We start from the raw sequence: 26822 nt of genomic DNA, 5'->3' as shown, positions 1-26822 counted from the left end.
GACGCCGAGGTGAGTAGGATAGCTCTCCATATACTTCGTATAGTAGAGCTAAAAATGAGGATAATGCCAGATGACAGTCCACAGACACAGCCTCATCACAATAGCTCAAGCTGAACCTTTGGTTCAGGTGAGCTAAATTTTGGACTTACAATGATGCTATAGACCAAGTTTGATTAAGATTCAGCAAGTGGTTCATAAGAAGTTGTTAAAGGAATGTTTATATTTTTAGCTCCAAAGGACCCTAAATGGGGCTAAATGCCCCCAATTGAACAAATTTGGGACAGACCTTTATGGGAATGCTACATACCAAGTTTGATGACAGTCCATCATGCGGTTCATGAGAAGAAATTGTTTACTGGTTTGTTTGTTTTAACTTTTAGTTCCAGTGGCCACTATAAGGAGCCCAAGTGCTCTGATTTTAATAAATTAGGAGAGGACCTTTTGATAATGCTACAGACTAAGTCTGATGGCAATCAATTATGTAATTCCTGAGAAGAAGCATTTAAAAGTTTTTCGTATTTAACTTTAGCGGCCCCTAAAGTGGCAGCCAAGCAGACCTGGGGTAATTAAAATTGTAATTGTAATTAAATTACATTTCCTAAGTAACTGAATGTAATTTGTAATTGGGCCATTTGTCAATTACCTGTAATTGTAATTCAATTAATTTCAGTGCAGTTTTGGGTTGTAATTGACAATTACATTTCAATTACTTTCCCATTACATGGCACATGCTTTAATTCAGTTTATAGAACAAGTAGTATATAAGTTTATTACCAGTGACACTTCCCTTAAACATGCTAATTTCATAGCTGTGAAAAATATCAATAGAATATTATGGTAAGTGTTAATCCCTTTGTTCTGATATAATTGTTTTATTAGAACCAACTGATAATCTTTAATGATGTTTGTCACTATGATTTTGAAGAAAATGATCAAATCTTATATGAAATTGTTATTTGTATCATTATTTCGATTTTTCTTGAAGCAAAAATTGAAAAGCATAGCATTCAGTTTAATCATTTTTTTATCTGTGATAAAATATGTCACATTAAATGATACAAACAACATAACATTTGACATCACAGTTCTAACAAGATAAAAAAATATAATTATTATTGTAGACATTATAAGTATTCTACAGTTTTAGTGACATAGTTATTCTAGAATGGCTCATGAATGTTTTACAACTTATTTCCAATGGGGTCCTTTTGATAACATGTAGTGTCAAGGATAAAAACTTTAAATATATATCTAAAAAGTAAATGATTAGATACTGAACTATACTAGCTAAATTTGAAACATAATTTGCAGAACCACGATCATGTAAACTTCAGAGAAATTCAGACTCACAGAAATACCTAACTTTATAATTATGCATCTTCCCTAACCAAAGTCTGCTTGTATTAAATATTAATTAGGGGTGGCTATTACCTTCTTTTGAAATATTAAGGACTGGGTGATGTTCTCCCACAAACACACATTTTACTTTGAGCATAAATTCAATTTTGAAAAAACTGAAATCAGTTTATGGGTGTATTATCATGTATATGTAGTACAAAGTAAAGATTATGCGACACTGTTGATATAAGAAGAATGTTAGGTTGTTACCACATTTGGTATTGTAATTGAATGTAATTAATTACAATTGCAATGTCATTATAATTTAATTAATTACATTGCTAAATTTCATGTAATGGTAATTGTATTTTAATCGAGTATTTCACAATGTAATTGTAATTTAATTAGTTACATTTTAAAGTAATTGACCCGAGGTCTGCAGCCAAGTGCCACAAATTAAAAAAAAACTTGAGAGGACCTTATAATAATGATAACAAGAGGGTCATGATGACCCTGGATTGCTCACCTGAGTAATATGAGCTACATGTTTCAAATGTCAAACTGATGCTAAAATATTAAGAAAGTAGGTCAGTAGGTCACATTTATGGTCACTGAAAGTCAGTTTTAAGATCGGCGTGCAAAACTGTACAAGCCATCCAAATTTCAAGGCTGTATCTTAAAAAACAAGAAAGTAGGTCAGTGGGTCATATTCATGGACACTGAAAGTCAGTTTTAAGATTGGTGTGCTAAACTGTACATGTCATCCAAATTTCAAGGCTGTATCTTAAAAAGCAAGAAAGTAGGTAAGTAAGTCAAGGTCACAGTCAAGTGATCCCTAATCACTTGGGATCATCAGGTAATTATAAATTAACAGTCTAGGAAATATGATCTGATAATTTTTGAAGTATTTTTTCCTATATAACTCATATAACAAGTGATCCCTAGGGCAGGGCCTCTTTTCACCCCAGGGGCATAATTTGAACAATCTTGTTAGAAAGCCACTAGGCAATGCTATGTACTAAATATCAAAGGTTTTTTAAAGTTTTTTCCTATATAAGTCTATGTAAAACTTGGGACCCCCGAGGCGGGGCCTCTTTTCACCCCAGGGTAATAATTTTAACAATCTTGGTAGAGGACCATATGGCAATGCTACAAACCAAATATCAAAGGCCTAGGTCTTGTGGTTTCAGGCAAGAAGATTAAATAAAAAAATTTCCTATATGTCTACGTAAAACTTGGGACCCCCTTGGTGGGACCTCTTTTCATTTCAGGGGCAAACTTTGAATAATATTGGTAGAGGACCACTAGGCAATGCTACATACCAAATATCAAAAGCCTAGGCCTCGCAGTTTCAGACAAGAAGATTTTTTCCTATATAAGTCTATGTAAAACTTGGCCTCTTTTCATTCCAGTGTAATAATTTGAACAATCTTGGTACAGGACCATAAGGCAATGCTACAAAACAAATATCAAAGACCTAGGTCTTCGGGTTTCAGACAAGAAGATATTTAAAGTTTTTTCTCTATGTAAAACATGGGACCCCTGGGGCGGAGCCTCTTTTCATCCCAGGGGCATAATTTGAACAATCTTCATAGAGGACCATTAGATGATGTCACATGCCAAATATTGAAGCTCTACACCTTGCGGTTTTGCATAAGAACATTTTTAAAGTTTTTCCTTTCGGTTGCCATGGCAACCAGAGTTCTGCGTGGAATTCAATTCTTTGGGCAATTTTGAAAGGGGGCCACCCTAGGATCATTCCTGTGAAGTTTGGTGTAAATCTGCCCAGTGGTTTTGAAGAAGATTTTTTTTAGAAATTGTTGACACATGAAACAAGATGCATGACGGACATCGAGCGGTCACAAAAGCTCACCTTGAGCCTTTGGCTCAGGTGAGCTAAAAAGATGGATGGATGACTAGGACCATCACATAGTAAGTCCATCTGTTCACTTCTAGAAACCTCAAAATCATAAGGGGTCTCAAAGAGGGTGCATGACGAAATGTTATTTTTGAACTAAGGTCAATGCGGATCTTTGATCTACTCATTTCAAAATCATTGGGCATCATTTACTGTCCATGAGGATTGTGCCTGCCAAGTTTGGAGGTTGTAAGTCTGGTCAACCACAAGATACTGAGCGGAAAGTGTTTTTATACACAGTCACAGTGACCTTGACCTTTGGCCCACTGATCACGGAATCAATAGGTGTCATTTACTGCTCACTTGCTATCTGCCACCAAAGGTCAAATTGTTCTTAAAATATTGAGAGGAAACAGTTTTTGTACTAATGGTCAGTGTGACCTTGACCTCTGACCTCAAATCAATAAGGTTCATCTACTGCATGAGCAATATGCCTGCTAAGTTACTGGATCATAGGTAAAGGGGTTCTCAAAATATTAAGTGGAAACAGTTTTTGAACTAACAGTCACTATGACCTTGATCTTTGACCCACTGACCTCAAAATCAATATGGGTCATGGACTGCCCAAGAACAATGTGCAACTCATGTTTAAGGATCATATGTCAAAGAATACTTTAGTTCTATTGCTAACAAACAGACAAAATGCAGACAACCATCACATACAGTGTCCCTTCAAGCTTATAGTGTAAAAGAAACAGTGATCTCAGTGTGGTTTTGAACTCTTGACAGTAAAATGAACAAGAGCTGTCACTAATGGTGACAAATGCCCCCGCATCACCTTGACCTATGACCTTGACCTGGTGACCCCAAAGTCAGTAGGGGTGGTGTATTCAATAAGTACTATCAGCATGTGAAGTTTGAAGGTCCTGGGTGAAGTGGTTCGCGAGTAAAGTGCCTTCATGCAAAAAGTTAACGTTGTGACGAACGAACAAACAAACTAACGAACTAACAAACTAAAGTTAACGTTGGCCCCTGTGACCTTGACCTTTGACCTGGTGACCCCAAAGTCAGTAGGGGTGGTGTACTCATTAAGTACTATCAGCATGTGAAGTTTGAAGGTTCTGGGTGAAGTGGTTCGCGAGTAGAGTGCCTTCATGCAAAAAGTTAACGCTGGCCCCTGTGACCTTGACCTTTGACGGGGTGACCCCAAAGTCAGTAGGGGTGGTGTACTCAATAAGTACTATCAGCATGTGAAGTTTGAATGTCCTGGGTGCAGTGGTTCGCGAGTAAAGTGCCTTCATGCAAAAAGTTAACGTTGGCCCCTGTGACCTTGACCTTTGACCTGGTGACCCAAAAATCAGTAGAAGTGGTGTACTCAATAAGTACTATCAGCATGTGAAGTTTGAAGGTCCTGGGTACAGTGGTTTGCGAGTAAAGTGCCTTCATGCAAAAAGTTAACGTTGGCCCCTGTGACCTTGACCTTTGACCTGGTGACCCCAAAGTCAGTAGGGGTGGTGTACTCAATAAGTACTATCAGCATGTGAAGTTTGAAGGTCCTGGGTGCAGTGGTTCGCGAGTAAAGTGCCTTCATGCAAAAAGTTAACATTGGCCCCTGTGACCTTGACCTTTGACCTGGTGACCCCAAAGTAAGTAGGGGTGGTTTACTCAATAAGTACTATCAGCATGTGAAGTTTGAAGGTCCTGGGTGCAGTGGTTCGCGAGTAAAGTGCCTTCATGCAAAAAGTTAACGTTGGCCCCTGTGACCTTGACCTTTGACCTGGTGACCCAGAAGTCAGTAGAAGTGGTGTACTCAATAAGTACTATCAGCATGTGAAGTCTGAAGGTCCTGGGTACAGTGGTTCGCGAGTAAAGTGCCTTCATGCAAAAAGTTAAAGTTGTGACGAACGAACTAACGGACGGACAGTTGAAAACTAATATGCCTCCCTTCGGGGGCATAAAAAGATCTGATGTCCAGAGCTTCAGTAAGTTATCTACATTTACAATGTAGTTATACAGTAAATACTGCCTTAGCGACTTGTTGCTTTCAGCGGCTTTCTGTCTACAACAACCTTTTTATTTCCTCCCAATGCATTTCTCATTAAAATTGACTTGTTTCTAGCGACCCCGTCTGATGCGTTCAGCGACCATGATTTCTTTGCCCTGAACCATGACTTTGACCCTTTATAATGACTTTTTGACCCACCCTCTCAAAGGGAGAAAACTTCTCCAGAACTGTAAATGAACTTCTAAATCAGATTTATATTAAACTATGCTTAACAAGGTCATTTAAAATATTCCATGCTTTGCCAGAGACTTCAAAGGCCCTTAAAAAAACGCTAACTAGAACATGTATTATTTGCCTAAAACCATGACCTTTTCTAGTCAGATTGTGTATAGAGACTCCCTGTCTACGAGGGCGGTTCAAAAATAACATAGGCTTTTGGTGTCAGAAGAAGCATATTGTGTAAAGAGCAATGTGAAATATATTATTGTAATTCGCAATCTTTTTCTTATTTGGTCATACATTTTTTGTAACATTTTTGCTGATAGGTGAAGCATGTGGAACGTTTTAATTACTATAGCTATACATTACCGGCAGAGTCTCTTTTTCATCTGTCATGATTTGAATTTTATCGCTAATATTCTCACTGATAGAACATTTTTTCACCAGAAAATAAGTCAAAGTGCAGCAACACGTCAGGGCGACATGCACTGAGAGTATGGCAACATTCGGACATAGGAGGCGAAAGTAAACAACATCTAAACTAAGTGAGTACCACTGTTTATAATGCATGTTATGTTGTCATCGACTCGCATAGATAATCAGGCAGTTGTTTAGTTATGTAGAAATTTTGGCGAAAAGCAATTGAAATTTATAAGCTAATGAAGCAGACGCCACAACAATGCATGGTTCATACTGACTTTTCATGGAAATATTCAGGGACTTTTTAGAGACACTGTACCAATATTTAGGGCTATATCTCAATTTATCAGCTTCTTCAGAAAATGCATAACATTCTTATACCTTCCTCCACATATATTTAGTTTTATGTATGGTTTCATGTCATAACAAGGAGCTGCGTTCAATAAACACCTGATGCCCCCAGTGGTATCCTTGTCGACAGAATTTGCACCTAAGTCCAAAACGAGGTCAAGGTCAAACTGAGGTCTGGTGATGTTTGAAGATGAGGAATGGTCACAGTTTACATCTGTATTAGTATGAATTCATTCTTGTAAGGGGTATTGATGCTAGACGAAACGGTCCCATTTGGTTAACCAAGAGATGGCCCATACAAAGCAACCTAAGTCCAAAATGAGGTCAAGGTCGAGGTCAAACTGAGGTCAGGTGATGTCTGAAAATGAGGAATGGTCACAGGTTACATCTGCATTAGTATCAAGTCATTCTAGTAAGGGGCATTGATGCTAGACAAAACGGTCCCATAAGGTTAACCTCGGATGGACGGACGGACGGATGAACGAACGGGCAGGACAATCATTATATGCCTCCCGGATCAGTAGATGCTGGGGGCATAAAAATTACCAATGAACTCATTTGACCTCAACTTTCCGCCATTGTTCGCCGCTAAGCCTATCTCGCAAAACAGGCTGCTGGCAACGTACGCCGGGTATGTGTGCAAACCAGACTACCAAATCAGATGCTCTGTCCCTCATCGATCGCGTGACCAGCGTACGCCGTTCATATGTCGCTTTTGCAAACAAATATTCCCATCATTCAATAATCTGATGTCTTCTGATTTTATTTCTGATATGTTACTGTTCTTAAAATAGAAAGATGGAATTCCGTACGAAATATTAAATCTTGACGGATAGGCACGGCTACTCAATTTAGGGCAGTTATAAAGAAATTTAGGGCCGAAGATTGGCAGAATTAGGGTTTTATAGGGCTTTTCATGACAAAATCCAGAATTTAGGGCCTTTTCAAGGCTGTGCGAACCCTGCAATGTTTGGTCCTCTGTGTCTTGATTTTCAAGAGGTACAAACGATTCGCAAATGTTCCATACTTGCTTAATGACAGTGGAGGTAAAGGGAGAAAACAAAAAATCTGTGATTCTGCGTTAACGTCAATGTATAACGCCTTGGATAAAGACCAAGTACTCACGTTTAGCACCCTGTCTGAGATGCTTGGCATAAGTGTTCATACTTTTCAGTATTCTAACCAAATAACTCATTATGACTTAGGTGTTGTTAATCAAAATTAATAAAAGAAATTTACAAATATTGAATAATGCAAACCTCATGAAAGCATCTCGATGAAGGCATGACGTCGTTAACGTCGTTAAAATATGATCACCGTGAGCCGAGTTCGTGTAAGTGACTGATTTCGAAGTTGTGTAACTCCTGACTGTATGATCAGAATCATGTCAAATTTGCAGTGCAGTGAGCAGAAAGATTGTGAATCACGATAGTATATTTTTTGTTTTGTTTCATTAAAGTATATAAAAGCTAGAGAAAAAGTCTACATTATTTTTTAACAACCCTCATACAATGACCTTTTTGAAATTCTCCGAAGGTTGGTCACTGTAGACAGTCTTTACTGTATTGTATAACTGACAAATGAAGAGTTATCTATAGGAGGTTTTTAAATCCTTAATTGTTTAGAACTGAACCATGCAATTTTCATGCAGGCCTAAGGTCATGCAAGAACTATTTGTAGAAATCATACACCTACAATAAATGTCTTTTCTTTGTGGCACTACTTATAACATATTAATATAAGTAAAATGTACTGGTGTAAAGGATGCTTCTTCGAGCACCCCACATAACTAGGTTTTCATGATCTACCTTAGAACTACTTAGGCGAGTCTGAGCCATAATATTTATAATTCTGAATCCCTATGATAAAATATTGTTGAACTCAATTAACTGGTCAGATTAGGAGCCAAGACGCTTAACCCCAATTACATTCAACCTGCCACTTTTATATCAAAACAAATAATAGTCGGCCAATTCTGCAGAATTCATTAAACTGAAATGGCTATTTACAAATAAGTGCCTCTCTCAACTGCATAATATTGAATCATTCCCTCTACAGGATGCTTCAGGCCAAATTTGAATTCCATCAAGATTCCTTGTAGAAACAAGCCAATTCAGTCTATACATTCATATCCTCTGCTGTTGTTTTGTGAATGAGGGGACTGTATTTTGAAAGATATAACTATTAAAGGGCAATAACTCTGCAGTTATATTGAAAAGATCTTGATTAAAGTTGCATGTGCACCACCACCCTATAGTGATCTATATTTGTATTAAGTCTCATGAAGATCTATCAATGGGTTACTTTGTTTTGTGGGAATACATGTATGGATTTTAGAACAATTAAAGGGCAATAACTCTGCAGTCACTGAAGAGATCCTGACGAAAGATATGCATGCACCACTGCCCTATAGTGGTCTATATTTATGTTAAATCATGAAGATCCATGAATAGATTACTTTGTTATGTGGGAATATATGGGTTGTAAAATAATTAAAGGGTTTCTGTAATAAATAATGTGTTAACAAGAGCGCCAGAATGTCACAATATACACCCATCATATCAAATTTCTTTACACTAGCACCTGTATTTGCATATGGCATCTTTTTGGCCAATTATAAAAAAGGTTATAATACAAGTAATTTATAATAACAACAAAGAGAAGTTAATCCTAAACAAGAGGACCATGATGGTCCTGAATCACTCACCTGTCCCCACATGACCCAGTTTTAAACAGAGTATGATGTTGTTTTTTTCTATTATTTGACATTGTGACTTAGTTTTTGAGCTCATGTGACCCAGTGTTTAATCTGACCTAGATATCATCAAGATAAAAATTCTAACCAATTTTCATGAAGATCCATTAAAAAATATCACCTCTAGAGAGGTCACAAGATTTTTTATTATTTGACCTACTGACCTAGTTTTTGATGGCAAGTGACCCAGTTTCGAACTTGAACTAGACAACATCAAGGTGAACATTCTGACCAATTTTCATGAAGATCCATTTAAAAGTATGGCCTCTAGAGAGGTCACAAGGTTTTTCTATTTTTAGACCTACTGACCTAGTTTTTAACTGCAGCTGACCCAGTTTCGAACTTGATCTAGATATCATCAAGACGAACATTCAGACCAACTTTCATACAGATCCCATGAAAAATATGGCCTCTAGAGAGATCACAAGGTTTTTTTATTATTTGACCTACTGACCTAGTTATTGAAAACACGTGATCCAGTTTTGAACTTGACCTAGATATCATCAAGGTGAACATTCTCACTTATTTTCATGAAGATCCATTGAAAAGTATGGCCTCTAGAGAGGTCACAAGGTTTTTCTATTTTTAGACCTACTGACCTAGTTTTTGACCGCAGTTGATCCAGTTTCGAACTTTACCTAGATATCATCAAGATAAAAATTCTAACCAATTTTTATACAGATCCCATGAAAAATATGGCCTTTAGACAGGTCACAAGGTTTTTTTGTTATTTGACCTACTGACCTAGTTATTGATGGCATGTGACCCAGTTTCGAACTTGACCTAGATATCATCAAGGTGAACATTCTGACCAATTTTCATGAAGATCCATTCACAAGTATGGCCTCTAGAGAGGTCACAAGGTTTTTCTATTTTTCGACCTACTGACCTAGTTTTTGAGTGCAGTTGACCCAGTTTCGAACTCGATCTAGACATCATCAAGATAAACACTCTAACCAACTTTCATACAGATCCCATGAAAAATATAGTCTCTAGAGAGGTCACAACGTTTTTTTATCATTTGACCTACTGACCTAGTTTTTGATGGCACGTGACCCAGTTTCGAACTTGACCTAGATATCATCAAGGTGAACATTCTGACCAATTTTCATGAAGATCCATTCACAAGTATGGCCTCTAGAGAGGTCACGAGGTTTTTCTATTTTTAGACCTACTGACCTAGTTTTTGACTGCAGTTGACCCAGTTTCTAACTTGATCTACACATCATCAAGATAAACACTCTAACCAACTTTCATACAGATCCCATGAAAAATATAACCTCTACAGAGGTCACAAGGTTTTTTTATCATTTGACCTACTGACCCAGTTTTTGATGGCACGTGACCCGGTTTCGAACTAGAACTAGATATCATCAAGGTGAACATTCTGAATAACTTTCATGAAGATCCATTGAAAAGTATGGTCTCCAGAGAGGTCAAAAGGTTTTTCTATTTTTAGACCTACTGACCTAGTATTTGATCGCAGTTGACCCAGTTTCGAACTTGACCTAGATATCATCAAGATAAACATTCTGACCAACTTTCATAAAGATCCGATGAAAAATGTGACCTCTAGAGTGGTCACAAGCAAAAGTTTACGCACGCACGGACGACGGACGCTGCGCAATCACAAAAGCTCACATTGTCACTTTGTGACATGTGAGCTAAAAAAAGACAAGAGGACCATGATGGTCCTGAATCGCTCACCTGTCCCCACATGACCCAGTTTTGAACTGAGTATGACGTCGTTTTTTCTATTATTTGACATAGTGACCTAGTTTTTGAGCTCATGTGACACAGTTTTGAACTTGACCTAGATATCATCAAGATAAAAATTCTGACCAATTTTCATGAAGATCCATTGAAAAATATGGCCTCTAGAGAGGTCACCAGGTTTTTCTATTATTTGACCTAATGACCTAGTTTTTGAAGGCATGTGACCCAGTTTTGAACTTGACCTAGATATCATCAAGGCGAACATTCTCAACAATTTTCATGAAGATCTTATGAAAAAATATGGCCTCTAGAGAGGTCACAAGTTTTTTCTATTTTTAGACTTACTGACCTAGTTTTTGACCGTACGTGACCCAGTTTCGAAATCGAACTAGATGTCATCCAGATGAACACTCTGACCAATTTTCATGAAGTTCCATTGAAAAATATGGCCTCTAGGGAGGTCAAAAGTTTTTTCTATTTTTAGACCTACTGACCTAGTTTTTGACCGTAGTTGACCCAGTTTCGAACTTGACCTAGATATCATCAAGATGAACAATCAGACCAACTTTCATACAGATCCCATGAAAAATATCACCTCTAGAGAGGTCACAAGTTTTTTTTTATTATTTGACCTACTGACCTAGTTTTTGAAGGCATGTGACCCAGTTTCGAACTTGACCTAGAAATCATCAAGGTGAACATTCTGACCAATTTTCATGAAGATCCATTGAAAAGTATGGCCTCTAGAGAGGTCACAAGGTTTTTCTATTTTAAGACCTACTGACCTAGTTTTTGACCGCAGTTGACCTGGTTTCAAACTTCACGTAGATATCATCAAGATGAACATTCAGACCAAATTTCATACAGATCCCATGAAAAATATCACCTCTAGAGAGGTCACAAGGTTTTTTTATTATTTGACCTACTGACCTAGTTTTTGAAGGCACGTGACCAAGTTTCAAACTTGACCTAGATATCATCAAGGTGAACATTCTGACTAATTTTCATGAAGATCCATTGAAAAGAATGGCCTCTAGAGAGGTCATAAGGTTTTTCTATTTTTAGACCTACTGACCTAGTTTTTGATCGCAGTTGACCCAGTTTCAAAACTGACCTAGATATCATCAAGATGAACATTCAGACCAACTTTCATACAGATCCCATGAAAAATATCACCTCTAGAGAGGTCACAAGGTTTTTTTTATTATTTGACCTAGTTTTTGAGGGCACGTGACCCAGCAAACTTGACCTAGATATCATCAAGGTGAACATTCTGACTAATTTTCATGAAGATCCGTTGAAAAGTATGACCTCTAGAGAGGTCACAAGGTTTTTCTATTTTTAGACCTACTGACCTAGTTTTTGATCGCAGTTGACCCAGTTTCGAAACTGACCTAGATATCATCAAGATGAACATTCCGACCAACTTTCATACAGATCCCATGAAAAATATGGCCTCTAGAGAGGTCACAAGGTTTTTTTATTATTTGACCTACTGACCTAGTTTTTGAAGGCACGTGACCCAGTTTCGAACTTGACCTAGATATCATCAAGATGAACATTCTGACCAATTTTCATGAAGATCTGTTGAAAAGTATGTCCTCTAGAGAGGTCACAAGGTTTTTCTATTTTTAGACCTACTGACCTAGTTTTGAATCGCACTTGACCCAGTTTCGAACTTGACCTAGATATCATCAAGATAAACATTCTGACCAACTTTCATAAAGATCCTATGAAAAATGTGACCTCTAGAGTGGTCACAAGCAAAAGTTTACGGATGGATGCAAGCACGGACGGACGGATGACGGATGCCACACTATCACAAAAGCTCACCTTGTCACTTTGACAGGTGAGATAAAAATAGAAGTCTGACGTAGGGTCACGTGCCAACTGCACTATGCTGCGGCTGTTTTTGTTTTTTTCTGCCCCGCTCTGCAATGTTCATATTTACTGACATGTAGTAAACTAACTACTACTTGGGACTACTAAATATTATAAATTAATTGCCAGATTTGCGTCCGATGCATTATTACCCAATTCACATTACACGTTTCTCGGCAGGAAATAACACATGCACAAGTTCAACACCTTGTAATTGTAGATGCAGACCCGCATTCATTTTGAAACAAGAGGACCATGATGGTCCTGAATCGCTCACCTGCCCCCACATGAACTGAGTATGACGTCGTTTTTTCTATTATTTGACACAGTGACCTAGTTTTTGAGCTCATGTGACCTACTTCTGAACTTGACCTAGATATCATCAAGATAAAAATTCTGACCAATTTTCATGAAGGTCCATTGAAAAATATGGCCTCTAGAGAGGTCACAAGGTTTTTCTATTATTTGACATAATAACCTAGTTTTTGAAGGCATGTGACCCAGTTTTGTACTTGACCTAGATATCATCAGGGTGAACATTCTAACCAATTTTCATGAAGATCTCATGAAAAATATGGCCTCCAGAGAGGTCACAAGGTTTTTCTATTTTTAGACGTACTGACCTAGTTTTGATTGCATGTGACCCAGTTTCGAACTTGACCTAGATATCATAAAGGTGAACATTCTCACTAATTTTCATGAAGATCCATTGAAAACTATGACCTCTAGAGAGGTCAAAAGGTCTTTCTATGTTGAGACCTAGTGACCTAGTTTTTGACCGCAGTTGACCCGGTTTCAAACTTGACCTAGATATCATCAAGATGAACATTCAGACCAACTTTCATATAGATCCCATGAAAACTATGGCCTCTAGAGCGGTCACAAGGTTTTTCTATTATTTCACCTACTGACCTAGTTTTTGACCGCATGTGACCCAGTTTCAAACTTGTCCTAGATATCATCAAGGTGAACATTCTGACCAATTTTCATGAAGATCCATTCAAGGGTATGGCCTCTAGAGAGGTCACAAGGTTTTTCTATTTCAAGACCTACTGACCTAGTTTTTGATCGCAGTTGACCCAATTTCAAACTTGACCTATATGTAAGATAAACATTCAGACCAACTTTCATACAGATCCCATGAAAAATATGGCCTCTAGAGAGGTCACGTTTTTTCATTATTTGACCTACTGACCTAATTTTTGATGGCACATGACCCACTTTCAAACTTGACCTAGATATCATCAAGATGAACATTCTGACCAATTTTTATGGAGATCCATTCACAAGTATGGCCTCTAGAGAGGTCACAAGGTTTTTCTATTTTTAGACCTACTGACCTAGTTTTTGACCGCACATGACCCTGTTTCGAACATGACTTAAATGTCATCAAGATGAACATTCTGACCAATTTTCATGAAGGTCCATTGAAAAATATGGCCTCTAGGGAGGTCACAACGATTTTCTATTTTTAGACCTACTGACCTAGTTTTGGACCGCAGTTGACCCAGTTTCAAACCTGACCTAGATATCATCAAGATGAACATTCTGACCAGTTTTCATGCAGATCCAGTTAAAAATATGGCCTCTACAGAGGTCACAAGGTTTTTCTATTATTTGACCTACTGACCGAGTTCAGGACCGGACGTGACCCAGTTTCGAACTTGATCTAGATATCAAGATGAATATTCTGACCAATTTTCATGCAGATCCCATGAAAAATATGGCCTCTACAGAGGTCACAAGGTTTTTCTATTATTTGACCTACTGACCTATTTAGGACCGGACGTGACCCAGCTTCGAATTTGTCCTAGATATCATCAAAATGAACATTCTGACCTATTTTCATGCAGTTCCCATGAAAAATACGGCCTCTACAGAGGTCACAAGGTTTTTCTCTTATTTGACCTACTGACCTAGTTTTGGACTGGACCTGACCCAGTTTCAAACTTGATCTAGATATCATCAAGATGAACATTCTGACTAATTTTCATGCAGATCCCATGAAAAATATGACCTCTAGAGAGGTCACAAGGATTTTCTATTATCTGACCTACTGACCTAGTTTTTGATCGCAGTTGACCCAGTTTCGAACCTTACCTAGATATCATCAAGGTGAACATTCTGACCAACTTTCATGAAGATCCATTGAAAAGTATGGCCTCTAGAGAGGTCACAAGGTTTTTCTATTTTTAGACCTACTGCCCTAGTTTTTACCGGCACGTAACCCAGTTTTGAACTTGGCCTAGATATCATCAAGGTGAATATTCTGACCAACTTTCATAAAGATCCCATGAAAAATGTGACCTCTAGAGTGGTCACAAGCAAAAGTTTACGGACTGACGCACGCACGGACGCCGGACGACGGATGCTGCGCGATCACAAAAGCTCACCTTGTCACTTTGTGACAGGTGAGCTAAAAAAAAAAAGAGAGTAAACAACTTCCTTGAGTAATCATTAACAATATTATCCAGATATGGCACAAACACAAATGAAGTTATCATTCTAGCACAGCATTCTGGTTTAATACATTATGTAGTAAGTTTCATAGTTACAATCATGTTTACATTATGCTTTATACAAAGCTGTTTCTTTTTCTCTCCTTACCTTTGAATCAACAAAGTCTATAGCTGCTTGCAATTCTCCTTTAATTTCTGCTTCATTTACCCCCTTTTCTTTGTTATCTGCAGAATAAAAGATATCAAAATTATCTAGAGTTTTCAAGCTATATCAAGATAACTAGCAAAGACAAAAAAACCCACATCTTGTCATTTTAACAACAACGCATGTTGTTTTCCTTCAAAGACAGGAACATAGATACAGCAAGCTAAACAAGCAGTTTAAAGTATGGCCTACAACTGACACAATTTAACGAAATTAAAAATAATACAAACCACTATCCTTTTCTTCTACTGTGTCTAAAGTGATACATGTTTCATCTTCTGATTGTTCTTGCAGCTTTTCAGCGACTGTGGTCGAATCAGACTGGATCTCTTCCTGTCTGCTATACTGCTCATAGCCAGATACCTCATGTGGCATTGGCAACTTCCACTCTTCAAATGTCTGTGGCTTATCTATGCAAATATCTATATGAACTTTATCATCAGCTAGCTATATGTTTTTTTTACTATTAAAAATAGCACTTTATACCATTATTTCAATGTTTCCATGGGCAAAATGATTGCCAGATCAATGCAATATTATCAAAATGTTATACTCAGTTTTACATGTAATATGGTATCAATAAAATAAAGTCTTTTAAAAAAAATTCTAAAAATTCAGAACGTTTGGTTCTGTGTTTACTTATGTAGATTCTACTTCAATTAACTGATCTACATTTTATATTGTGTATATAAAATGTTCATGTGTAGAACCCTTAAGTTACCTATCTCTATTAAGTCCCAGGAAACTATTGTGGGTATGTTTCCTTTCTTAGTCACACTTTCTGGATAGTTAGGTTGAGGAATTTCTTCTGGAAGATAAACAAGAAAATCATTCAATGGTGAAAAAACACCACAAAATTGAAACCCATCTATTTACTAATTTCATAAAGTATGAAGAAAACAAATTACATAGTAACATGATTATGTCTTACACATTCTCACACTGAAAATTTGCTATGTCAATCAAATGTCATATTTTGCTTAAATTGCAATGCATATAATATGTATACAATCAACAGCACATCAATTTCAAGATCAGAAAATAAAAATTTATCTACGTCTATTTTTCCACAATCTTCAAAATCGACCTAGAAAATATGGCACTAGTTCAAACAAACAAGAGGGCCATAATGACCTTAAGTAAACCACCTGAACTTGACTATCTGACCTTGAATATGTGTATGAAAAAAATATTGAATCGTGGTTTAGTATTAAAAATCTAAAAAACAAGAGGACAATGAAGGCCCAGTATCGCTCACCTGACCTATTGACCTAAAGACCATCAAGATTAACATTCTGACCAAGTTTCATTAAGATATGGTATAATTAATGTGGCCTCTAAAGTGTAAACTAGCTTTTCTTTTAATTTGACCTAGTGACCAATTTTTTTATCCAACATGACCCAGATTCAAACTGGACCTTGAAATCATAAGATTACCATTCTGACCAAGTTTCATGAAGATACAGTCATAAATGTGGCCTCTAGAGTGTTAACAAGCTTTTCTTTGCTTTGACCTAGTGACCTAGTTTTTGACCCAACCTGACCCAGATTTGAATCTGACCTAAACAGCCTCAAGACTAACATTCTGACCAAGTTTCATTAAGATATGGTCATAAATGTGGCCTCTACAGTGTAAACAAGTTTTTCCTTTGATTTGACCTGGTGACCTAGTTTTTGACCCAAGATGACCCAATATCAAACTGGTCCAAGACTTTATTGAGGGTAACATTCTGACAAAGTTTCATTAAGACTGGGCCCAAATTGTGACCTCTAAAGTGTTAACAAGCTTTTTCTTTGATTTGACCTGGTGACCTAGTTTTTGACCCAAGATGACCCAATAATAACCTTGTCCAAGATTTTATTGAGGGTAACATTCTGACCAAGTTTCATTAAGATTGGGCCAAAACTGTGACCTCTAGAGTGTTAACAAGCTTTTCCTTTGATTTGACCTGGTGACCTAGTTTTTGACCCAAGATGACCCAATATCGAACTCATCCAAGATGGACGACGGACACAGGGCGATCACAAAAGCTCACCTTTGAGCACTTTGTGCTCAGGTGAGCTAAAAATAGGTCAAGTGGCCCCATTTGAACATACTGAGAAAGGACATTACAAAGACACTACAGCCTAAGTTAGTGGTTCAAGGAAGACATCATTTAAAGATATTTCTATTTTTAGCTGCAGCTCTGAAGAAATTTAACATAGGACTCTATTAGAATGCTACAAACCAAGAACTTTCGATTAAGATCCATCAAGAACTTCGTGAGAAGCTGTTAAAATGCTTTTCTACTTTTAACTCTAGTGGCTCCTAAAAGGGGCTTGCCCCTATTTGAATATAATGAAGAGAGGTACTTATAATAATGCTAAAGACCAAGTTGGATGAAGATCTATCAAGCATGTCATGAGAAGCTGTTTATGGTATTTCTGTTTTTAGCTCTAGCAGCCCCCAAAGGCATCAAGCAAAACCATCTGAACAAAATTAGGCCAAACCCTAGCCATGATGCTACAGGCTGAGTTTGGTGTAATTCTTAAGTAGTTTCAGAAAAGGAGATGTTTATGTAAATTGTGGACTATGGACGATGGAAGCAAGGGGGCAGACAAATGGCTTACCCTGAAATTACCTGACATTCAAGGAAAATAAAAAAACTTTGCAAGTTTAGCAGTGTGTGTTTATGTGTGTATGTGCATGTGTTTGGTGGAGGCAGGGTGTCTGAGGGATGCTAAACAACATATATATATATATATGATACAATTAATTGTAAGAATAATGTACCTCAGTGGGAAGGAAGGTAGGCTGGAATCTATTAAGCAATGCAAGTTGTGTGTGTCTGGGGGGGGGGAAGTAGGGTAGAGGAAGTCGAGGTAGGAGAAAAGAAGTGGATGTATGAGGGATAGCAGTATTAAGAAACATTACGAGTTATAAGTCGAAATGAAAGTCTAAACAAAGACAACTGCCATGCCCCTTACTAAGATTTCTTAACATAAGGTTTGAGAATTTTAGGGGCAGTAGTTGAAAAGATATAGTGAAATTAAGCAGCTAGCAATATAACTTTAACAGATTTTTTATAATATTTGACTCCAGCGATCTTTATCTTCAGATGTCTACCCCTTACCAAGACCAACCCTTATGTGAAGACTGATAGTAAATGTGGCAGTAGTAAAGAAGATGAAGAAGAACACTAAGAGCTGTCCATAAGACAGCACGCTCAATTTTTCTAAGTGCTTGACTCTGAATTAGAGCTTTGCCAGTAAAAACTTTAACCCAAATAACTCTGTCAAAATTCAAATCAGAGTTATGGGATTATTTCTCCTAGTGTAAACTTTGATAGTTACTAACTACTTTAAGTTTCAAGTCAAAAGCTTTGATAATGACAGAGATATTTGACTTAATCAAAAACTCTAACCAAAATATTCTAAGTTAAAAAGGGGCATAACTCAAAACTCAAAATTCAAACCACAGTTATGAGGTTTGTTTCTCCTGGTGTAGACTTTGATAGTAAATAACTATTTCAAGTTTAAAGTCAATAGCTTTTATAGTAAAAGAGACATCTGACTTTATCAAAACATGTAGCTCTATTGTTTTATTCGAAAAGTCAAGCGAAAAATGAAAAAATTGCTACATTTGTATTAACTTAAATCTAAATTCAATCATGGCAATGGCAACATTGATGCCAATGCCAGAATGAGTACACAGTCCTCCTTATTCTTCAAATTGTCAAGCTAAACAAGAGTGCCAGACTTTCACAAAATATGCCCATCTAAATATTCAGTTATGTATCATAAAGTTAACAATGTTGATGTTTTATGCCTTGTTAACCCAAAACAAGAGGGCCATGATGGCCCTGTAATCCTCACCTGAGTACCATTGCTCAAAATAATATGATCAAGTTTTGACATAGAGCACATAGGCATACACATTAAATATCATCAGGATAAACATTTTCTTGTAACAGTCCCTTTTGACCTAGTCAGGGCCAATTTCCATACCAAGTTTGAGAGTCCTAGGCTCAAATGCTGCATTTTTGTACTAACATGACTATTCCTTACCCTGGAAGACATAAATAACATTTAAAACCAATCTCATTAGACGCTGCTGACATACATGGTTCATACAGAATATCAGAGACAAAATTCAAGTACTTTTCAAGGACTTTTTACAATTTTTCAAGCACTATTTTTTTCAAAACCATGACATAATCTGAACAACTTTAATTATGTAATGCAAAAATAAAACAACCATCACTTGTCACACCTTTGAAAATGACGTTATTCGATCATTAGATTGATGTGATTCACTATTTTGCTGATGTTTAACGCTTTTCTTGTGATTTTTTAGCGCACTCCCACTAATGATACGTCAAAATTTTGTCACACGACGTACAAATACACTTCGTTCTGTCTGCTCTATAGGGCTTCAGCCACTGTTTATATTTGTCCTTTGTCTCCCACTTACTTGAGTTAACATGTTTATTTTTCTTACTCATTTTAATTCACTGGAAACACTTGAAAATAGCAAAAAAATGCGAGTTATTATTCCCCGTATTTTTTTAAACGGAAACGGAAACATGCAAACGGTGATAGAGTAGAAATAGCACTCTGTAAATATCGATAAAGTGTGGCCGTAGACCACTATAATAGCATACGAGTGACCCGATCCTGCAATTTCACAAATTTATTTTCATTTTCTCCGATTTATTTTAAGCCTTATAAATTCTTTTAGCAAAGCAAAGTTATGGAAAGAATATTTTCAAGGAGGGAAAGGTCAAATTCAAGGAGTTTTTTTCAAAATTCAAGTACTTTTCCAGGTTTTTTAGGGTTTTTGTCATTTTCAAGGAGTTTTCAAGGACTACCATCAAATTCAAGGAGTTTTCAAGGCCTGTGCGAACCCCGACATATATTTGTTTACATAAAATAAAGGGAGGTAATTTGTCAAAAATTCAGTCAAAAGTTATCTACCCTGATTGTCTGAGTCCATCTGATGGCACAAATGTAATTTCAAATCAGTATCTTCATTGGTTACTGAGATACACCAATTATAGTTTGAAACAAAGGGAGGTAATTTGACATAAAATCATTCCATAACTATCTACCCTGATTGCCTCAGTCCAACTAAAGACAATAATGAATTTTCAAATGAGTTCTACAAATATTTACAGAGATAAATTCATTTTTATTAAAATCAGGGGAGGTAATCATGCATTGGTATATGCATGTAGAAGATACAGAATACAAGCCTATTCAGCAATATATTAGTAAAGTATTCATACCTATAAATGTTCAATCAAGAGTTATCTAATATGAATATTTCTTACCATGGATTTATTTTTTATTTATTTTGTTGGGTTTAACGTCGCACCGACACAATTTTAAGTCATATGGCGACTTTCCAGCTTTAATGGTGGAGGAAGACCCCAGGTGCCCCTAAGTGCATAATTTCATCACGAGCGGGCACCTGGGTAGAACCACCGACCTTCCGTAAGCCAGCTGGATGGCTTCCTCACGTGAAGAATTCTACGCCCCAAATGAGGTTTCGAACCCACATCGATGAGGGGCAAATGGTTTGAAGTCAACGACTCTAACCACTCGGCCACGGAGGCCCCTTCTTACCACGGAAGACATAAATAACGTTTCAAACCAATCTCATTAGAAGTTGCTAAGGTGTATTCATTTAGATAAAAAAGGGAGGTAATTTTTCATAAATTCAGTCAATATGTATCTTCACTGATTGTCCAAGTCCACCTGTTGACAAAAATGAAATTTCAGATCAATATCTTCATTAGTTACGGAGATATACCCATTTTAATTTGAAATAAATGGAGGTAATTTGACATAAAATCAGTCCATAGTTATCTACCCTGATTGTCTCAGTCCAACTAATAACAATAATAAAATTTCAAATAAGTCCTGTAAGTACTTACTGATATAAATTGATTTTGATTACAATCAGGGGAGGTAATCAGATATAAAACTAGAGCTATCACTAAAGGTGATGAATGTACCCCCCGCATGCACTGACACAGTACATTGCAATATGACGCACACAAGATTGCATAATTACGTGGACTGTATGTATATAGACTGTATGTATACAGTAAAGTAACAAAAAACAAAGTCCCATAACTATGCAGAATATTTATCTAAAAGAATGTAACATGCACCATGCACAACTAGGGTTGGTACTGATCACTTGTGTGAAGTTTCATTAAATTGTGTGTAAGGGTTTGGTAGATTAGGCATGAACAAGATTGCATATGCAGACTGTATGTACATAGTATGTTAACAAGAAACAAAGTCCCATAACTCTGCAATTTTTGTCGCTGAAAGAACCTAACATGCCCCATGCACAACTACTGTTGATACTGATCACTTGTGTGAAGTTTCATTAAATTGTGTCAAGGGGATGAGGAGAGATGGTGCGCACAAGATTGTGTCTATGTATATAGTACAGTAACAAAAAAACAAAGTCCCATAACTCTGCAAATTTTTTTTCTGAAAGAACCTAACATGCCCCATGCACAACTACTGTTGTTACTGATCACTTGTGTGAAGTTTCATTAAATTGTGTCAAGGGGATCAGGAGAGATGGTGCGCACAAGATTGTGTCTATGTAGAGTCACTGGACCTATGCTCGCCCAGGCACATGCTCGCACATTTTTTAATTTGATGCCAGATTGTGTAATAAAGATGCAAATTTTTATCAGATGTGTTGTTTATTTTTTGTACCCTTTGTGTCCCACTTTCTGTCCTCACTTTTGAAGAGTCTCCGGTTCCGGTCAAGGTCGATAGCAGACGAAAATAAAAGGGAAAGTGAAACCAAAAAGTGAAAGTGGCCAAAAAGAAACATGACTTAAAATAAATATTTTCAAAAACACTGGTTAAAAACTGTTGCAAAACTAAAGGTTAAACATAGTATGAACTTTTTATGTAGTTTATTTCAAACTATCAGACCAAATAATGATTTTATATCAGCAAATATTCGTCGACTCCGGGCTGTCAAAATTGTTTTCGAAATGCTGCTTCCAGGGCAAAAACAATTACAGACAATTTTACCATCTTCTTTCACATCTAGTTTATTTAAATGTAATTAAAAATGTTGTTTATGCAATTTTGTGATTCGTCTGCACCCTACCCATAACTTCTAGGCAAGAATGCTGCATCATTAGTTTTTACAGTAAATACGTTTTGATAACTTCTATTGTATAACTATCATGCTTTTTGCAGGAGTAAATATGTTGTTGAGAATACTGATAGATTAGACTAAATGTTTATCTTGTCATTTAATACATAAATGGTTTTCTTTTAAAAATAAACCACTGGGCGAGCATGGGTCCTGACCACCTGGAAAAACGATGGAAACAGTATAGTGGTGTTATGCCCGATTTTCAAAGTCCCGGATGTAAGTGTTCACTAAAAATTGGGTCATTTGAATGGGGAAATGCCTGGGTAGAACTGACGAGGCAAAGAAGTTGATATATAGTATTACAATAAAAATATTGCAATTTAAATGCCTTTTCTGGGCGAGGACTGGTCCAGTCAGTCTATATAGTATAGTAACAAAAAAACAAAGTCCCATAACTCTGCAATTTTTTTTTCTAAAAGAACCTAACATGCCCCATGCACAACTACTGTTGGTACTGATCACTTGTGTGAAGTTTCATTAAATTGTGTCAAGGGGATGAGGAGAGATGGTGCGCACAAGATTGTGTCTATGTATATCGTTTAGTAACAAAAAAACAAAGTCCCATAACTCTGCAAATTTTTTTTCTAAAAGAACCTAACATGCCCCATGCACAACTACTGTTGGTACTGATCACTTGTGTGAAGTTTCATTAAATTCTGTCAAGGGGATAAGGAGAGATGGAGCGCACAAGATTGCGTCTCAGACAGACAGACAGACAGACGGACAGACAGACAGACAGACAACCTGAAACCAGTATACCCCCCCTTACAACTTTGTTGTCGGGGGGTACAATAACTCTGGAACCTACGACTGGATCTGACAGATTCGTCATGGAATCCAAGATTTATTGTTGTTGAAGAGCTTTTGCAAGTTTGTATCAAATCAAACCATAAATGAAGTCTCTAAATGGCTGCAAAAGCCAAAATAGCAAATTTTGGACCTTTAAGGGGCCGTAACCCTAGAACCCATGATGGAATCTGGCCAGTTCAAGAAAGGAACCAAGATCTTGTGGTGATACAGGTTGTGTGCAAGTCTGATTAAATTCAAATCATAAATGAAGCTGCTATTATGCAGACAAGGTCAAAATAGCTAATTCTGGCCCTTTCAGGGGCCATCACCCTGGAACCCATAAAGGAATCTGGCCAGTTCAAGAAAGGAACCAAGATCTTATGGTGATACAAGTTGTGTGCTAGTTTGGTTGAAATAAAATCATAAATGAAGCTGCTATTGTGCAGACAAGGGGAAAATAGCTAATTCTGGCTCTTTCAGGGGCCATAACTCTGGAACCCATAAAGGAATCTGGCCAGTTCAAGAAAGGAACCAAGATCTTATGGTGATGCAAGTTGTGTGCTAGTTTGGTAAAAATCAAATCATAAACAAAGCTGCTATTGTGCAGACAAGGTCAAAATAGCTAATTTTGGCCCTTTCAGGGGCCATAACTCTGGAACACATAAAGGGATCTCGCCAGTTCAAGAAAGGAACCGAGATCTTATGGTGATACAAGTTGTAGGCAGGTTTGGTTAAAATAAAATCATAAATGAAACCACTATCATGCAGACAAGAAATTGTTGACGGACGCACGGACTGATGACGGACGAAGGGTGATCACAAAAGCTCACCTTGTCACTATGTGACAGGTGAGCTAAAAAGAGTAAGAAGGAATCAAGGGATTTGTGAGGTTCCATGTGGGATGTAATTGACAATCGGATCAAAACTGTTTGAATGGACAAGGTTAATTTCGCAGATTTCGAGTAATTCAAGGGCCATAATCCAAGACTGCCTGGGGCGATTTGGGTGATTATTAAACTTGGCTGAGATATTATGCCAAAAAACATAGTCACCAAGTTAAGTGACGATCGGCTGAAAACTGTTCGACTCATAGGGCCGACAAAGCTAAATTAGCAGATTTTAGAGTTTATTCAAGGGCCAAAATCCAAGAGGGCCTACAGCGATTTGGGTGGTTATTGAACTTGGCCGAGATATTATGCCCACAAACATTGTCAGCAAGTTTGGTTAAGATCAGATGAAAACTGTTCGACTTAAGAGAGCAGACATGCTTTTGGATGCCGACCGTCTGCCCGCCACGGGTGTTCACATAATACGCCCAGCTCTTTCAGAGACGTGCGTATAAAAATGGCTGAATGAAAATTCACTTTTATGTGTGTAAGTCAGTTAATTAAGTTTCTACCTACCTTACACAGTATGGCTGTCACTAAGATTATATATTTTAACAGGGATGTCCAAATTAAATGTTACCCTAGCTAAATACACAGGTTATGAAATGTATTAAGTATATTTCTCATCAAACTAAACTACAGCTATCACTAAAGGCAATTTTAACCCCAGACACCACTTTGATAGAAGGAAAGTAAGATGTTGTGATCATGACCTTTGACTTTAAAGTGAGACCTTGACCTTGGACCTGGGCTGTACACTGCAAGTTATCTTGATACGGCTAACAAATGATTCCAGTTTTATGAATTCATTCAAGTGGTTAAGAAGGTACAGAGTGGACACAAATTTAAGCTATTTGATCTTTGACCTTTATGTGTGACCTTGACACTGAACTTTGCAACCAAGGTCATGTGCTCTGCATGTTGTCTTCATGTGGTAAACTATGCTAGTTTTATGAGAAACATACAAGCAGTTTAGAAGACACAGAGCAGACAAAAAACAAAGCTTTTTGACCTTTGACCTCCAATTGTGATCATGACCTTGCAACCTGGATTGCAAATCCTCTTGATGAGGTTAAGAACTAAAGCCAGTTTAATGAAATTCTTCTCAAGGGTTAAGAAAATATGAAGAAGAAACAAAGTTAAGCTACTTACCTTTGACCTTTGAGTGACCTTGATCTTATGACCTGGATTGTGTTCTGTACATGGTCTTGGTGAGGTAAACTATTGTGGTTAGTTTTATGAAAATCTTCCAAGTGGTTTAGACAATATGGAGCAGACATGACGATAAACAATTTGATGTTTGACCTCTTGAGTGTTACCTTGACCTCAGAGCTAGTGACCTGGGTTGTGCCCCATGTGGTTCTGGGACGATCTGTGTATGAAAAGAATTGGAACCACTGCCTTACCCTTGCATGATCGTAAGAGACGACTAATAGTGTCTTAACACTTGGTTTTGCAGTAACTCTGTGATTCCAGCTGGTATGCAAATTTTGATTCCATACCTCATGTTTTTATTTCGATGTAAATGAGATGTGGAACCAAAATTTGTAGTCCTGTTTGGCGCCATATAACCTATACTGTGTTGGTGTGCTGTAAAACCCAAATAAATAAATAAAATTGTGTGCTCTGTATGCTGTCTGATGAGGTTCACAAACAATGCATGTTTTATGCAAATCTTCCCAGCCGTTAAATACCACAGATTGATAGACCAATGGACGAACATGTAAGACTCCAATATAGCCTACATATACTTCATATCTGGTGACATAAATATTCTGGTAAAGGTTTACATTGACAAAATTTATTTCCTTACTCAATGTAATCAATGAATCCTCTTCTCTGTTTGGAATATTCATTGCTGGTATTTGAAGAATTGTATATGGTATATCACTATCACATGTCTCTGAATCACAATCTGATATTTCATCATATGGATCTGCATCACATTCAGTGTCTGTCTCCGATCCAATGCCTATGCACAACTCTCTTTCTGCCTCGTCAAACTGAACTTCTGTATCAGTAGAATATGTATCTTGAGACTCTGTAACACATACATAATCTTCAGGCATTTCATAATTGAGTATCTAAGTATTGGATATTAAATCTTCTTTATTTACCCATTTTGCAATGGTCTACTGAAATATTATGGATATTTTATTGACTATTACAGGAGTGTTTAAACAAGAGGGCCCTGAAGGCCCAGTAGAGGTCACCTGATATTTTATTTAGGGTAATATCCTGACCAAGTTTCATTAAAATTGGGCTATAACTGTCACATCTAGAGTGTAAACAGTCATATTGTTGACAATGCATGATGATTGGCAATAGAAACAAGGTGATCCCAATAACTCAAGTTTTTAATTTTTTGCACTTTTCAGCCAAAACTCTTACCACATGTAAATCTCAGGGCCTCCTCTGCCAATTGCCAATGTAGTCAAATGCTACAAATTCAAAGAACAGGCTACAGATCTTTTGAAAGTGGCAACAAGAATTCTATTAAAATATGGACAAATTTGTGCAATTCAGTTTCAATTCAGCAGTTTCGCTCAAAAAGTGGCTACACATTTCTGATGCCCAGTGGAGGCCCTGAAATCTAAACTTCTTAGTACAATCAACTTATACATTTATATTTTCTTCTGAAATTTAACATTTTCATCAAAAATACCACTTTTAATTCGGTATGAATTTCCCCCTTCTTTAACCATTACAGCAAATTTACCCCCACCTAAGAGCATTGGCCCCATCCCTAACTTTGAATT

At 37.1% G+C, this 26822-nt stretch overlaps 1 protein-coding gene across 4 annotated transcripts in view; it reads right to left on the bottom strand.

The window, feature by feature from the left end:
• Positions 1–26822, bottom strand: part of LOC123552200 (uncharacterized) — a 173674-nt gene that overhangs the window by 134439 nt on the left and 12413 nt on the right. Inside the window, exons 3-6 of one of the 4 annotated variants that reach the window (XM_053541721.1) lie at positions 25877–26104; positions 15929–16015; positions 15438–15629; positions 15151–15227 (exon numbers count right to left, since the gene is read on the bottom strand). In XM_053541721.1, coding sequence (XP_053397696.1) covers positions 15151–15227; positions 15438–15629; positions 15929–16015; positions 25877–26104 — 584 coding nt within the window. The remainder of the gene's footprint in view (positions 1–15150; positions 15228–15437; positions 15630–15928; positions 16016–25876; positions 26105–26822) is intronic. The other 3 variants (XM_053541723.1, XM_053541722.1, XM_053541724.1) reach the window with 3 other exon arrangements.

Source organism: Mercenaria mercenaria, chromosome 4, assembly GCF_021730395.1.
Source record: "Mercenaria mercenaria strain notata chromosome 4, MADL_Memer_1, whole genome shotgun sequence".
Classification (NCBI taxonomy): Eukaryota; Metazoa; Mollusca; class Bivalvia; order Venerida; family Veneridae; genus Mercenaria; species Mercenaria mercenaria.
Note: the sequence above shows the minus strand (reverse complement) of the source record. Positions and strands in the feature narration are given on the sequence as shown.